At 44.7% G+C, this 17,139-nt stretch overlaps 1 protein-coding gene across 1 annotated transcript in view; it reads left to right on the forward strand.

The window, feature by feature from the left end:
• The first annotated feature begins 2,153 nt into the window (after positions 1-2,153).
• The window catches only part of SFXN5 (sideroflexin 5), a 177,903-nt gene continuing 162,917 nt past the window's right edge, over positions 2,154-17,139 (forward strand). Inside the window, exon 1 of the mRNA XM_067533482.1 lies at positions 2,154-2,338. Within this exon, the coding sequence (XP_067389583.1) occupies positions 2,282-2,338 (57 nt within the window). The 5' untranslated portion in view covers positions 2,154-2,281. The remainder of the gene's footprint in view (positions 2,339-17,139) is intronic.

The following is a 17,139-nucleotide window of genomic DNA, read 5'->3' on the forward strand; positions in this document are numbered from 1 at the left end:
GCAATGCAAAAAGGGATAATGTGATTATTAACCTGACAGTGTCCTTCTAACCGAAACTGCACAAGAGAGAGGTAATTCCACCACAAACTCTGGAATAGGCTTCCAAGGGAGGTTGTGGAATCCCCATCATAGGAGGTTTTTAAGAATAGGTTGGAGTAATACTTATCAGGGATGGTCTAGTTTTACATGTCCTGCCTCAGCACAGGTGGCTGGATTTGATAGCTTCTTGAGCTCCCTTCCCTTCCCTTCCTTTCTATGATGTCTGGAAACTGAATGATTTTAGGCTAGGGGAGGTGGATAAGGTGAGGAGCACTAATTGGGAGCTGGGGAAGGATTTTGGTAGGGGGAAGATTGGGTGGAGTAAGACAGAGACCTGTCTGGAGGAGCCTCCCACCTGCTACATATGCTGTCCAATCCTCTGGTATAGAAATTGTTTTTGTTCATTTTTGTTTAACAGAAACTTAGGTTTTTGACCAAACAATTTTTTCAAAACAACTCTCTGCTTTCTGTGGAAAATTTCATCCAAAAAACAAATGTTCAAAACCCAAAATATTTTGACTGAAAACTGACGTATTTTGATTGACATCCTGCCACAGTGCTTCGTGGCAGCTGTAGTTCAGTTTCCTCATGTCCACATTCTCCTCCATAGGTTGGATTCTGCAGGCAGACTATAGCTTTCGTGATGCAACTGCTGCCTCTCACCATAAGGAGAAACCATGGTGCATCATGTGAGATACAACCCAACTACGGGCCTTAGCCTGCAGAGGAGAATGGCAGCATGAGACACCCCAGTAACATTTTTGACTCAAGATATTTTGATTGAAAAGTCTAACTTTTCTATGGAAACTTTGACCAAAAAAAAAAAACCCAACAAAAAACAACGTAGGATACAGAGTTACTTAGACAAATTGGAGGATTGAGCCAAAAGAAATCTGATGAGGTTCAACAAGGACAAGTGAAGAGACCTGCACTTAAGACGGAAGACTCCCCTGCTCTGCTACAGGCTGGGGGCCGGCTGGCTAAGCAGCAGTTCCCTAGAAAAGGACCTGGGGGTTACAGTGGACAAGAAGCTGGATATGAGTCAGCAGTGCCATTGTTGCCAAGAAGGCTAACAGCATATTGGGCTGCATTGCCAGCAGATGGAGGGAAGTGAGTATTCGGCACTGGTGAGGCCACACTGGGAGTACTGTGTCCAGTTTTAGGCCCCCCACCCCTACAGAAAGGATGTGGACAAATTGGACAGAGTCCAACAAAAATGATTAGGGGGTTGGAGTACATGACTCATAAGAAGAGGCTGAGGCAACTGGGCTTATTTAGTCTGCAGAAGAGAAGAATGAGGGGGGATTTGATAACAGTTTTCAACTACCTGAAGGGGGGTTTCAAAGAGGCTGCAGCTAGGCTGTTCTTAGTAGTGGCAGATGATAGAACAAGGAGCAATGGTTTCAAGTTGCAGTGGCGGAGGTCTAGGCTGGATATTAGGACAAACTTTTTCCCTAGGAGGGTGATGAAGCACTGGGATGGATTACCTAGGGAGGTGGTGGAATCTCCATCCTTACAGGCTTTTAAAGTGTGGCTTGACAAAGCCCTGCCTGGAATGATTTAGTCGGGGTTGGTCCTGCTTTGAGCAGGGGGTTGGACTAGATGACCTCCTCAGGTTCCTTCCAACCCTAACCTTCTATAGTTCTATGAGCCCTCGCTTTACCCTAGAGAGTCCCAACCTTCCAACAGCTGAGCAGGGAAAAGGGTTGCCAGACTGTCCTGGTTTGATACCCTGGCCTCCTGTCCTGCTTCAAATGAACATTTCCAGTAGGCAGGGCTGCCCGGCAGGGAGTAAAGGGCAAGTTGCCTATGGTCCCATATTTGAGTAGGACGGAGGGGTAGCCCAGCCAGGAAATCACAATATCAGTCAGGTTTAGCCTGGCCGCTGCTCTGCCTCCATCTATTATCAGGCCAAACCTGTAGGGTGCTGCATCCTGCTTTGGCCACTTGAAAGTGGAGGCGGGATGGCAGAGGATTCTCCCCTCTGCCTTAATTTCTCATGATACTGTTCCCAGTGCCCAAACTACATTTCCCATGATGCATCACTGCTCCAATCGAGTTTTCCCCAGGCTAAGACTACATTTCCCATGATGCCTCGGGGGGGAAAAACTCCATCTCCCAGCAGGCCGCGCCCGGGCTGCGGTTGGCCGCGTCCAATAGCAGCAGCGGCGGCGAAGCGAGGGGCCGGGTGCGGCGGCGGAGGACTGGCGGCAGCCGTTTAAAGTGGTGGCGCTTGAGGGGAATGGCGGAGCCGGCGGAGTATCCCCCCTTCCAGCTGGGGAAGCCCCGCTTCGAGCAGGTACGGCCGCCATTTTGCTCGCCTGAGAGGTGGGGGCGGGGCCGTGTCGGGTGTCCCGAGGCGAAAGGGGGGTTGGGGGCGGGGGGAAGGGTTGGCTCCGTGCCGGGACGAGAACTAACTGCCGCTGAGGAGGGGACGCCCGCCTCCTCTTTGCCCGTCTTATCCCAGCCCGCGCGCGCTGATTGGTGCGCGACCTCCACTCCGATTGGTTCTCTGCGCTGTCACTCAGCACATCTTCGCCCCGCCCCCCTGTGGCTCTGGTGGGAGATGCTGGTGCCACTTCGGGGCTGGAGTGAGGACCCGGGTTCGAGTCCCCGTCTGGGCTGGGATGCTCCGCGGCCATGTGCACCCCGAGGCGGTTGCTGGAAGAGGTGCCACCCCATGGCCCTGCGTGGACACACACAGAGGGCTCCAGGACTGGGGAGTGCATGGGAAGCAAAATCTGCATCTGCGTCTTATTGCTGTGGGGCCGGGGAGCAACTGCAGAGAGAACCATTGCTGGCCCTCATTCCCGGCACCCTGTGCCATGGCTCACCCCTCCCCCGTGCCCATCTTGATCCCCAGTGGGGAGCGGGGAGCTCTGATGGGACAGCACTTTGACACCCCTTGGCACTGGGTGTAAATGACAAAGCGGGATTGTGGTGGGCTAGAGGAGAATCAGTCCCTCGCCTTGGCGGCGCTCTGCCGTTTTAATACCTGCAGTTGTACAGCACACACCTGTGCATTTCTTCTGTGAGCTGCAGCAGGCCTCTTCTCGCTGGCCTGGTGAGCTTCACAGCGCCAGGTTGGCTCTACTGAACCCGGCTGCCCTTTGGCTGCCCGTAGTTTCATTATCCATATAGGATCTTTGGAGTCCCATAAAGAGAACGACTTCGAGATGTGTATGTATTTTCTTCTGCATCCGAGACAAGAATCAGATTATTTTGAAGGTGGAAACACTTTTCGCAGCTTATTGTTTCGCCGCTCATTTTTTTTAATATGGATAAAATTCAGAAAATGTTAGATGTAAAAGAAAAATAAAATCTGCCTATGCACAAATCTGTATGTGAGGCAGTTAATTACACGGTAGTAAGGCTTTTCCTTTAAGGAGTAGGTTATTATAGAATGAAATGACATCTTGTTTCTTCCACAAGACTGTAAAACACCTGTTTGCTAAGAATTTTGCCAGTGTTTCAGTGCAATAGTTCTGTTGATTTCTTTATTTTTATATTGCTTGGGTTAAAGTTCAACACAGAAGTGCAATGGGCTGTGTATATAGAGGAAGATTAGTTGGCAGAGCTTTTTTGATTCTTTCCAGGAAGGCTAGGGAGGAATTTTGTTCCCACCTAAAATAACTACCTGTAATTGCTCTGGTCTATTGGCTCAAATGGCCATTTAACTGTCTACTTACTTACTTGCATAATCACTGTTATGGTTTGTCAAATAAAAGATTTTTGTCTAAAAAAGCTCTCTATAACTCTATTTATGCTGTGCTGTAGCTGCTCCAGAGAAGACATGAGTTAGGTAAATACTGGTGGTTAGGAAACTTGTAGATGTGCACAGTAGACTTTGGTTTGGTCAACATGCCCTTCCTTTTGAAATGTTCATATCCAGAGGGAGGGAGATAGGTTTAATGCTGACAGAGTCCATGTCCTGAAATGAAATACAGAGTCATGAAAAGCCAATGCGAGTTTCAGAGCTGTTAGGCCCCCATTCTGGCTGCTCCTGCATTGAGATTTGTTTCCTGGACCATTCTTGGCCAAAAGAACTTGCCCAAATTTTGTCCAATGAAGTATAACCACATGCTGTAGTTCTCTGGAATGGTAGCAGATTATGTAATCTGCTCCAATTATTGTTGGTTTCTTTCACTGAAGTGAACATGAGAGCACTGGACAGAGATGACAGAACTGGGTCTCAATACATGTGCTTCTAGCAAGCAAATGAAAAGTTAATCATAGGAGTTTGCTTGTAAATATGATTCTTCCTCCCCGCCTACCCCAAGTTATTGGGAATTAGTCACAAAGGCCATAAGGCTTCCAAGGAGACATTATCACTATCCTGCTGAGATCTGGACAGGATTATAGTGTGACAGCAAAGTTGCCAACCAGTTGACTTTTTAATTGCAGATGGCAGCTGCTTTGGACTAAGGCAGCCTATCTGCTTTTGGGGACTCAGGGACATAATGTAAAATGTAGTTGCATGGTGTCCATGCAATGACACTATTTTGGAAGCAAACCTACCTTACTACTTACCTCTCTATCTACTGAAGGAAGGGTGGTCTTGTGGTTGCAGCACGGGACAGAGTTAGGAGACTTGGGGAAGTACAGTGAGAAATCATCTGCAGCGGGCTATTTCAGTGTGCTAATGACCGCCTTGTCTCAATAAGTCGAGGGATGTTCAAATGGACCAGGCAGAGCTTTTTAACTGGACAGAAGGAGGAGATGCTATACAGTCAACACAGATGATAATAGGCAGGGTTGGCAGGGCTTCAGGCACAGACCCAGAAGCGTTTTGCTCATTAAGGAGTGATCACCATTTGGAACAATGCTTAAAAAAAGGGGGGGTGAAAATCAGGAATGGGTACGGCAGGATATTAACAATCATATACACATTTTAACATGTATGTCCCAGTCATAGGTCTCATCCACATCCCATGGACAAGCTACTATAGAAACAAACACTCCATGACAACTGGACAAACTGGAAAAATTCCCACCCCCTGAGAGACGTAGTTAAGATGACCTAAGCCCCGGTGTAGACACCACTAGCAACTGCCTCTTGAGGGCGTGGATTTACTACAGCAATGAAAAAACCCCTTCTGTTGCTGTAGTAAGTGTCTGCAGTACAGGGGTATAGCTGCAGCACTGCCACTGTAGTGCTTGTGGGGTAGACATACCCTCAGTTTCCTGGGCAGTCAGGCTGGCACTTTTCACCAGGACTAAATTAACATGATAAACTAGGGGGGACGTAATGTATCCTAAAAAGCAAACAATCTTTTTATATCATCTGTTCAATGAAATCCCCTCTCATTCCCCCCACTTTCCCCTCAGTCCCTGGAACTGACCAAAGGGGGTGTGTGTGTTCCCAGCTTCTTGGTTTTTTGTCAACCACTGCTGTGTTACATCTAGACTGATCTATAAGATCCTAGGTGCAGGGAGCTGGCTGATAAGGCACTTTTGTCTTTAGCTGTTGTATAGTACACCAGGCAGACTAATGGTGATACCTAAATTCTAATAATAATACTTTTGGATCACATTTGTTTGTTTCTTCCCTGAAATGCTGGTTACAAACAATCCTGTGGTCCTTTGAGAGATCTGAGTGAAACAAGGGCTGTGAAAGGTTCAGTTGAGCTATATTAAGAATCTTTGTCCTTGAGGAGAAAAGCAAGGAAAAGCTGCCTGCTAGGAACAAAACCTAGGGAAAAACTCGCATTTTGTGGGGATTGGTTTATGTGAGGGATAAGATGGTTTCCCTCTCCTTGTTTTCCAGAGCCAAGAGAACATGGTTTAACACAAAATTTAGGACTTCTTACTGAAAATATCCATGCCCACTGATCTACGAAAAAATGTCCCGTTTCTTCTGAATCACTTACTGTTCATTTCACCTGTTTTTCTCAGGATTGTGAACGTTTCTCAGCCAAGTCTCTCACTGTGACAGTTCCTGGGGTACTGAGGACTTGAGTCACCTTGTTATCCCACTGCATTCAGCATGATGGAGACTTGCTTGTTCTTAACTGGGTGTCAGCTTCCTGACACCCCCAGCTTGTTAGCTCAGAAGAGAGTGCTTGGGTGGCCCTTGCCTTCCAGGTTACAAATAGCACATCCCACTCCCTGAATCCTTTTGAAGCGTTCTCCTGCAGCGTCCAGCCTCTTCATCCCTGAATGCTCAAAGAAATTCCAGGTCTGTTGACCCCAAGGGAACAGTGTACACACCAGCTTGTATGATTCAATGCAGGATCAGCTCCTTGCTTAATACCACAGCACGGAGATCTATTTATAGTGAAAACAATAGTAAGTTCATTATCAAATATTCAAGAGATAGCGAGTAAGGATAATGGAAACAAAAGGTTACATATAAAACAGAATCTTAACATGTTTTCTAGAGACTAAACTTAACTATTACTTTAACTTCCTTCTAATGAAGTGTATCTCACCCAAAGTCTTTGGCAGTATTTTCAGCCGAGGATGGTTGAGATCCCGTTTTCATGAATGTAAACGCACTATCCATTTACTTCCTAGATGCAAGATGATGGGGTGTCTTCTTTATTCCCCAAATATAGTCTATCAAACCTTTGAAGTGTATCTCCAGATAAAGTTCTCTTCCCACACTGTGTGCTCTTCCTTGTTGACTTCATATCTCTCTGTTGACTTTGTATGTAAATGTGTCTCCCTTGCATTAGTTTATAGTGCTTAGTTTATATGCCAACAGAGAAGCTGGTGAATATACAACTTTTGTCTGTCAGGAAGCCTGTTTCCCCACCTTTGCTGAGATACAGAATCTAAGAACATGTTTTCAGTATACAGACATAACTCCTTACCTAGTATCTGTACATACATTTCACAACAATATTAATGACCAGTGTGACCCTAGCTTTCATCTGAACATACACGCCCCCCCGCCCCCGTGACATTCTTTGGTGATCCAGAACGTACATACCAAATCACGATATTCTTGTAACCCCCTTGCCGGCTGGCATTAAAGAGTTCTTGGGTCTCACATACATTTTTGATTTCTTAGTTGCCTTCAAATCAAGATTATTTGGCCTCTTGGGCAAAAGGAGCCCCTTTATAAGGTAAATGAAGCAATACAGAAGTTAATCTTCAAAGAAAGAGACTCTGCATGATCTAGTATCTCCTAGCAATTAGGGAAACCCACAAATAATTGAAGCTGTGTCTGGGCTTCCCCTTTGCCAGAGATTTCCCCTTTCTCTTTGCAAGATTGGAGCACAGTAAGTGCTTGACCTGAAACATAAGGGGCAGACACGTTTATCCTGATTTACATGGTTTCTCAGTTGCTGTCCTTTGCAAAGTTACTTCATTTGCACCTATCAGAATAGATGAGGAAACATGGTTGGCAAGGTTTTTGATAAGGTGTGAATCTTTTGCCAAGCCAAAGTAACTGGGTCTGTCAAACACATTATGTGACAGTCCAGTTCCTACTCAAGCTGCCTCAATAAACACTTTCTATTGTGAAAGTGTTCAGCAAATGAGGGTCTTCTGCCTCTTCTAGGGCTCTTCAAGAACCATTGAGGGAAGAGCTCTCCTTCAAGGACCACCTTAACTTGTTTTAAAACCCTCTGCCATGAAGTGTGTCTGGCTCTCAAGCTGCTTTGCTTTGCACCTCAAGCCCTATCTTCACTGGCCAAAGGAGAGTGCTTAAAACCTTGTTTAAACACAGTTCAAACCTAGGTGGAGTAAAATCTGTATCTGCAGTACCGTAGAGCTGCTGTATGTGTACAAGGCCAAAGGATGTTAATCCCACATTGGAAAAACTACCAGCTTGAGCAGATTTGTACAAGAGAGCTAATGGTGTAAGGCTACTTGGCCTTTTCTTACACCATTTGTGTTAAATCAGTTCAGCTTCCTGTGTGGACACTCTTATTTTGGGTTGAGTAGCATAATTTGTTTTATCGCAAACCTCTTCCTAATCAATTTAAACTAAATTGAAATAAGTCTTGCCAAAACCAAAATAAACATGTCCGCATAGGCTTCTGCTCTGTTTTAATTACATCACTTTAAAATGACACCTTAAATTAAACTGGTACAACTCTGCATGCAGGCAAGCTCTGTCTCCCGTTACCAATCCTCTGAGCTGTCCAGTTCTGTAGGAGTGTGTTACAGTATAGATAGTTTAAGTAATGCCAGTCTTCACTTTCAGTTGTTAACAGATGACTGCGTAAATTAAGGTAACAGTCAAATGTTGCAGTTGCCCGTTTACCTCTTCTCCTCTTCTTGAATTTCCTGAGCCTGTAAAAAGTATTTTCATTCTTGTACTACTTATCTTGAAGTCAGCTGGATCTTGCATGGCCTACAGCACAGTGATTTAATTGAACTGAAGTGGTAATGTACTTCCTCGCTCCCTATGAACTGTTGTACCATATAGAAGAATTAATATTCCTAGCCACTTTTCAGAACTAAACCCGGCTTTCAGGCTGGTGAGAACTGGTACCAAAATAGCCTCAATTAATCACAGTAAATTTGTGGTGTTCAATTTTCTTCCAGTGAACTGTTTACTACAACAGCTATTAAAATAATCAGATGGGAAACAGAGGCTGTATGCACACTTTTGATACCTAATGACAGCTGAAGGTCAAGTAAATTTACAAGTTTCTTGCTTTTTAAACTCTACTCTTTAAGTAGAAATAAAATCTATGGGAGAAATATCTAGGTAGTCATTTCCTAAGGAATCTGCCAGCCAGAACTTCAGGCCCTTGGAAATAATCCTATTAATAAAAGAAACATCTTGTATTTTCAGTTAAAGATATTCTCTGGCTGACTGTAGTGTTTGGGAGAGCAGTCAGAATGGAGAAAGCACAGCGAATCCCTCTCAGCCTATTGCAGCAGACTCCATTATATAAAATTACTAAGTCTGCGCTAGCTCTCTCTCCCCACATAATATGCAGATGGACTCTGCAAGATTGGCAGAGGAGGTTCACGCCTATACTCATCCCACAGACAGTGTCCCTAGCAGAGCTGGCAGGAATAGAGCGAAACAGACAAGGATTGTCCTCGTCATTTTCACTCTGCTTCTTTGAGGTGCCACAGGGGTGTCCTATTTGCAGAAGGTGCAACATACTCCAGGCCTTTGGAACTTCAGGAGTTGCTCTGCAGGGTCTGGGAAAAACACAGAATACAAGGGAAAGTTGCCTTTGTTGTCTTGTCAGCAAATCAGAGTTCAAATCTGAGCCCGCACTTCCATCTTCTGAGTTAAGAGATGTTGGGATTGCAGTAGAAGGCAGCACATTTAACAAAAACCTTAAAGAGGCTAGAAGTACCTTGCATCCCCATTTCTGGTTGACTGCAGGCACAACATCTTACCACCCAAATGCAACCCCTGGAGAGAGGATGGGAGAAGAAGGGGAGGGAATCTTGAATTAAAAGGGTCACAGAGAGAGGAAGAAATAAAAAGATGTGGGGCAAGCAATAAACCTACACAATCCAGCAGTGAAGAGGCAGAGGCAAGAAGAGGACATAATGGAGCAGTGAATAGTGTATGTTTAGCGGGGAGATTCTGTTCATGAGTTTTAGTAACTAGAGTTAATTGAAAGAAACACAGCAATCGCCCCCCACCCCCTTACAAGTTTTGGAACCTCTTAAATTAGTGGGCAAGAGAGTGTGTTTGCAGAGAGCCCAGGGCGATGTGGTAACGAGGGAGGCCCAAATAACACTGATCCACTAGCAATGCCTCCTGCTTAGAACATCTAGCATCTAAGGCCAAATCTACGCTACAGAGTCTATGCCAGCAGAGCCCGCTAGCGTAGACCCAATGCAAGCCACCAGGAGTCCTCCTCCTGAAAAACACCACCTCCCTAAGGGACATTAGCTATGCTAGCAGAAGCACTCTTCTGTTGACTGGTTGGCTGGCTGCACCCTGAGGCCCTGCCTCTGCTTGGCCTCCTCCCCCTGACACCCTACTCACGCTCCACCCCCAATCCACTCCAGGCCCCCCTCCCCGCACCCACCCACCACTCGAACTGGTCCATCCCCTCCCCTGAGGCCCCCAACCTGCTGTTTGCGCTGGTTCACCCCCTCCCGCCACTCTGGGGAGAGGCGTGAGGGGCAGGTGGGGAGGGCTCAGGGGAGGAGGTGGAGCAGGGGCAGGAAGAGGAACAGCATGAGTGGGGCTACAGGAGCAGAGGCTAGGCGGGAGTTTCCGGCGGGACCTGTTTGGGAAGGCTAAAGCCTCTTATACCGTTGTCCATGGTAACCATTTAGCTCATTAGCAATACTGATTAATCAACAATCCCAGTTATTGTTGATTGATCAAAGTTCCCAGAGGACTAGTCTTCTCAGGGGTAGAAATGGTGTCACAGCTTGAATGACCAATGTCAAATTACTAGTGGGTTTTTAGTTCGTGTTGGGGGAAGAATAAGGGAAATCTTGTTGAAAAACATGTCAAATGTGCTTTGTATCAAGTAAATGAATTAAAACTACTTGCTTTATTAACGGCAATTTTTGCAGAGTCTGATAGGAAGATTAAAAGGAACAATATTAGATAGTTTACGTACTTTGGGATCAAACTGAAAAACTGATCACAATAAAACCAGCAATATATTTAAAAAGTATTGTTGTTGGAACTAATTTGACCACTGAACCTGTTTACAAGGTGAACTGAACAGATAAAACTACCGTTTGCGGCCTATTTCTGCGAGTCCAATCAAATTAATGCCACGCTAATGCAGCCAAAGGTCTCCTTGACTTAAGTGGGAGCTGCTCAAGGGATGCCGCATTGACGCCTTAATAAATGACTGAAAAAATGGCATTGTTTTCTTTATGAGATGCAGTGTCTTGTTTACTTGTGAATAAAAGTGATGGCAAAGTGTTGCATCATTCAGTGAACACTGTATGGCAAGTAAGCAGTGTTAAATGTCAATGTATAATTAAAAGCAAAGGTGTTTAGGAGCTCTTTGGTTTGAATCTTCATAATTCTATCAGAAACTGTGGCTCTAAACCTTTCTATTTCTAAAAATGTCTAAGAGACTCTCTTTAAAAAAAGTTTGACTACCACAGATCAACGACTCTGCAAAATGCTCTGCAATTTCTCGGCTATTTATCCTTTAACTTTTCATGCAGAAACTCAGTGCTGTAAGGCATACGCTTGAATTTGAATACGAGACCAGATGCATAATGTAGGGACATGCTTGCTACAAGTAGTTATGTTTGAGAAAGCACATTGATTAAAAATAGAGATGGGCCTGGGATATGAAATTTAGATCAGAATTTGAACTGCACCAACGTTTGTGGAGGTTTTGGATCTAATGTTTTGATTTGGGCGTAGGTGCTTATAAGCAGATATATCCTTAGTTGCTTCTACCAAACTTGAAACGTTTATCAGATACATTCTAACTGAGAAACTAAACCTATGAACCAGAAGCTGATATGAAAGATGAGAAAGCAACCAGCAATGTCCAAGGGCAACTTGGGATGTAAAATACTTTAACAGTTAAACATTAAGTATTAGTCTTACCGTTAAGACTAATACTTACTGGTTAACCGGCGATGCAGGGGTTAACCAGCAGCACGGGCTCTCCATATCCATGGTGACGGTGTTGGACCACAGTGGAGGCAGCTGAGTTGCTGCCCGGGAAGGCCGAGGTCCTGGTGCAGGCACTGCGGATTGCCCTGCTGCAGAACACTGGAGAGCCAGGCTGGAGGCGCTACCCCAGGGCTGAGCAGAGGCGGCGGGGTGTGAGGGGTAGACATAAAATTATATCAGTTAAACTGTTAACCAGTATGATTTTAACAGTTTAAACAGTTACCTTTTGTCACCAATGTTTACATCTCTAGGAGCAACAGATCCTGCCATAACTTTTTCAAGGAGCAGCAGAGTGAAACTTACACGATTGCTGTCAGTTTTACTTCTTCCCACAGGTTTCTGGATACCAGCAATGAAGTCTTGTCAATTAAAGGCTGTGTCTGCATGATCATAGAATCATAGAGTTGGAAGGGACCTCAGGAGGTCATCTAGTCCAACCCCCTGCCCAGAGCAGGACTAACCTCAGCTAAATAATCCCAGTGAGGGTTTTGTCAAGCCGCAGCTTAAAAACCTCTAAGGATGGAGATTCCACCACCTCCCCAGGTAACCCATTCCAGTGCTTCACCACCCTCCTAGTGAAAAAGTTTTTCCTAATGTCCAACCTAGACCTCCCCCCTGCAACTTGAGACCATTGCTCCTTGTTCTGTCATCTGCCACCACTGAGAACAGCCTAGCTCCATCCTCCCTGGAATCCCCTTTCAGGTAGTTAAAGGCTGCTATCAAATCCCCCCTCATTCTTCTCTTCTGTAGACTGAACAAGCCTAATTCCTTCAGCCTCTCCTCATAAGTTTTGTGCTCCAGCTCCCTAATCATGATGATGAGTTATTGTGTGGCAAGCCTGGCGTGTGAATCTACAACGCACCAGCTTGCCACGTAGTAGCATCTCCGTGTGGACACTGCTACAGCACGCTCTAGGACTTTCACTGCAGCTTAGCGACTCAGTCTGCTTTCAAATAGCAGGATGCTAAGCGGTGCTTCAGGACTTTCAGTGCACAGTAGCAGTGTCCACACAGGATGTTACTGTGTGGCAAGCTGGTGCACTGTAGATTCACACCCAGGCTTGTCACACAGTAACTCACCATATAGCCAAGACCTTAGTCTGTCGCTTCTTGGGATAGCTCTGAGCAGCCACGGAGGCAATGGAGCTGTCTGCCTATAGCCTGCAGAAGACAACACTGCCCTATTTCACGTAGAGTTCATGTTTGGAAAGTTCCATTCACAACCATGAGTGTTTGAAATGTAACTTTTAAAAAAATGAAAGCTTAACTTCTGCAGAAATCGATGGATTTTACCCTTTACCTGACAGGGAAAGCTTCCCATTCACTGGTGCCAAGGAGAGGATAATTTTCAAGCCCTAGCGTATTATTTTGTGAAAGAAGTACTCTTTGTGATGATATGTCTCTCTTTCCTATATAATATATACACCTGTGCTTTTGTAATACTAGTGTTTAAAGTGTGGGGGCACTTTAAGTGCTATCTTAACAAAGTTCTGGGGGGTAGCTGTGTTAGTCTGTCTACACCAAAAACAATGAGAGTCTTGTAGCACCTTAAAGGCTAATACATTTCTGCTGGCATAAGCTTTCGTGGGCTGCAACCCACTTCATGCATGCATCTGATGAAGCGGGTTGCAGCCCACGAAAGCTTATGCCTGCAGAAATTTGTTAGTTTTTAAGGTGCTACAGGACTCCCGTTGTTTTATCTTAACGAAGTTGCTGCTCCCAGATTCTGATAGACTTCCCGCTTTTTTCAGATCACTGTGAACACTATGTAGTGCCTTCTATCCATGTGGTTTTCCACCATAAATGAATTAAGCCTCATAACATGTCTGTGTAGCAGAGAAGGACTATCTTCATATTAAACATGGGGAAACTGAGGCCTGGAGAAGTAAAATGATTATTCTCAAAGAGTTTGGCCATAGAACTTGGGGCTGGGAGTTAGAATTTGTGTGCTCTAAACTGACCAAATGTCATGTTGCTTCTCTACCCAAAACCAAGTTTTATTTTGATGAAAAAATATTTTAAAAACTTTTTTGAAGCATTTTGTTTATTTGTGAGAGAGCCAAGCTCGTGTGTGTGTGAGCGGGAGAGAATTAGGAGAGAGGAGGAAGTGTTTTTCATCAATTACAATTTTTTTTTCAGATGCCTGATTAACAAAACTGCTCTTTAAAAACTTGGCCTAGACGTGGGAGTGAATGGGGTTTAGTACTGTTGCCTTGTTTGAAGAAATTTGGTTTAGAGACAGCAGAATGAAATGTTTGCTAATAACATACCTTGTACTTGCAGTACATGACTATCCCTTGCTTTAACAAGGCATTGAGGTTGGATGTGATTTGAAATTAACGTATGTTTGTCTGTGTGCAATGCAAAGCTCTCAAATACATTATTCCATTGGGGAAAATTAATTTCCACAAAACCCATCTCCCCAAATAATAGAGAAATTCATGAGTGTTCAGACTTGTCCATACTACAGGTTATGTCAGTAGTACTTAAGTCACTTGGGGTGTGAATAAGCCACACCTCCCCTCCCTCGAGTGATGTAAGTTACATTGACCTAAGCGCCAGTGTGGACAGCTCTGTGTCATTGGAAGAGCTGATCCTGCTGACATAGCTAGCACCTCTCATGGAGGTGGTTTTATTATGCCCACGGGAGAGCTGTCTCCTGTTGGCATGCAGTTGCGCTGCTGTAGCGCTTCTAGTGTAGACATGCCCTCAGTCTCTGCTTCAGGCCTTAGCCCAGGACAGGAGAGCTGCTGCCCTCTCATTGTCTGTGATTTTGGCCAGGGAAGGTGTGGGCTGGATTCTCCCACGCCAGATCTTTCAGAAGAGGAAATGAAAGGAGCAGGAAAAACCACTGAAACAATCAGCCATCTGTCTGTCAGAGGGAGAGCATTTGATATAGAGAAGTGTGTGCATTTTGCGGGTAACCTACTCCTCTGGCAAACCGTGGGGCAATGCCTGCAGAGATCAATGATGTTTGTGTCAGCATTAATTCAAACTGGTTCCCAGTCGAGACCTTTAGGGTCACTTCAGGATTATGGGTGTCTGTGGCACAGGAGCAGGTCAGAAGTCAAGGGCAGCCTGACTCCTTGGGGGTTATCCTTTGGAGAGGCATGAAGTGCAGAAGACTTTTCCTATAGATCTTGGAAGTTCCATAGAGTTGAAGATCCCGCCCTTCTGCAGGAAGGCAAATCCACCTTCAAGGGCTGCAGAGATTTCTGCTTAACTTTGGCTCTCCAGCCCCTCTCTCTCTCTCTAAATAATGTAGGAAGGCACAATTCTTTAATATTTAGCACAATGGAAAGGATTGCCTGCAGCTGTGCTCTGCTGCATTTTCATTCCGTATTTTAAACATAGATAAGGGAAGGGATCATTCAGGTTGGGATACACTGACAGGAATTCGCTGCAAACAGATGGGCCTTAAATCCTACAGAATCTGAGGATCTGACCATTAGGATGTTCGCTGCTTACATGAACCCAGGCCAATGGCTCATTTTTGAAATGGGGGAAATAAATCTACAACAGTCTACTCTGCCTTCTTCCTGGAGACACAGGATTTTTGTCTCTTGTACTATATTTGGTTTTATTATATCTGTTTCGTAGCAATGCTCAGTATTGGATGGGATGATACATGTTAACTAACAAGCACAGAAGGGTTGATTCTTCCCTGTCTTGCACATTGCATCCTTGTTACAACTTCACAAAGTGGGTGTAAAACACTACTTTTCTAATTGGGTAGCATTTCACTTCACACTTACTTTGCCCAGGTGTAAATGACGACAAAAACTGCAAGGCTAAGGAGAGGTCAGGCCCAGATGCTTCCCCTGTTCTTGTTTGAATCATACTATCTTGTGACTCTTCTGGATGTCTCTGTTGCTGGTTAAAGTTTTGATTGAGGGTATCTAAGAACCAACATAGACTTCAAAATAAAGTTAAGGTTGCAAAATCTAAGTACTCTATAATTAGGAAATGCTAGAATTAATGTTGCCTGTGCAATCTTAATTTGCCCCTCTCTTGCGTATGTCTTGCAATACATTCTTTAATTACATGATCACATGCTATTTTTTCACAGGAGCCCTGCCTCATTCAGTGCACAGGATAGATGGTGCTCAATATTTGATATTCAATATTTTGTTTTATCCTAAATGGTCAATATGTGGCCCCAGGCCTTATTTGCTGCACACTATTCAAACCCTGCTCTGGAGACAGAAATATTAACTTCCTTATGGGCTCTTCTCTGGTGCTCATCATGGTAGCATCCAAATGCTTCATAAACATTAATGAATTTATCTTAAAATCACCCCTCTGAGGTGAGGTGGTATTATTTTTACAGTTTGGGGAACTGAGGCACAGAGAGATTAAGGTCAAAAGCGCCCACTAACTTTGGGTGCTCAATTTGCGATGTCTATAGCCTGATTTTTTTTTCCAAGAGAATTTAGCATTTTAGAACAATGTATGAGTTCAGAGCTCAGCTCTCCTTTACTTAGGGCATTAAGAGCACAAGAGAGACAGTTTCTCTGCTTTCCGTTCTGTGGTTGGTGCTACAGTAGCCCATAGCAGATGGGATGTGCGATTACATGGGGAAGTCTTACTCAGCTCCTGCGGTCCCAGGCTGGAGCAGGCCCAGGGCAGATGGAATATTTGGAGAATTTAGCTGTCAATTTGTAACAACTTTCTATTGAGTATGTGTGAACAGCAATTTTGAGAGGCTCATAACTTGGCTACATGTGGCAGACTGTCATGGGGTTGTCAAAAAGCACATCCCTGACGCCAGGGCAAGCTCCCTGCAGTATTTCAAGTCCCTTTCACCGAAACTGTTGTAAGAACTTTTTAACATGGGTTGAACAACCTGTTTTTCCCCAATCTTGTTCTGAAAAACTGCTGAAATGTAAATGTCTGACGCATACACCTGGCACGGAAAACTTCAGTCAAAATGTTTTAAAGCTGGCAAAGTTCTGAGCAACTGAAAAAAGGGTCTTACAATGGAAAGCGTCGGGCGATCTGAGCTGTAGGCAGCAGCACGACCAGCCCTGCCTCTAATAAAATAGAAAGTGGAGACTAAGCTCAGGAGCCAACTAGACCTTATCCTTTTTTCTCTTCCTTTGGGTTCCTTGACTAAGAACAGTGGGGGAAATGGCTGGGAGTTGGTAGTCTCAGTTTGTCTGTCTGCCTGGGGTGCACCTTGGATAGTAGTTGACTATCTCCTTTAAAGCAAAGGATGTCCTCAGTGTTCTGTTTCACAGCATGCAAACAGAAGTGAGATAAAATACTCTTGCTAGAAGGTTGCAACGGCACCCCTTTATTTCTTAAAATAACAACACACAAGAACTCAGAAAGAGAGAGCAGTATGCTCCCCAAAACAGAGAGATACAACTCATCCCACCTTACACTAGGCAATCTATCTGCAAACTGACTGCTGAGGACTCAGATCGCACACTTCCCTACAGACCTCCCTACCCTGCAAGCAGGACCATACAATCCCTTTGGATTTAAAGTGACAGTTCATAATTTTAACACCATTTTCAATACACCATACTCAGGACGACTACCAGTGTCAAGAGCGGCCAAGTC

This window comes from Emydura macquarii, unplaced genomic scaffold (assembly GCF_026122565.2).
Source record: "Emydura macquarii macquarii isolate MOO-44397 ecotype Brisbane River unplaced genomic scaffold, CSIRO-AGI_Emac_v2 contig_3345, whole genome shotgun sequence".
Lineage (NCBI taxonomy): Eukaryota > Metazoa > Chordata > Testudines > Chelidae > Emydura > Emydura macquarii.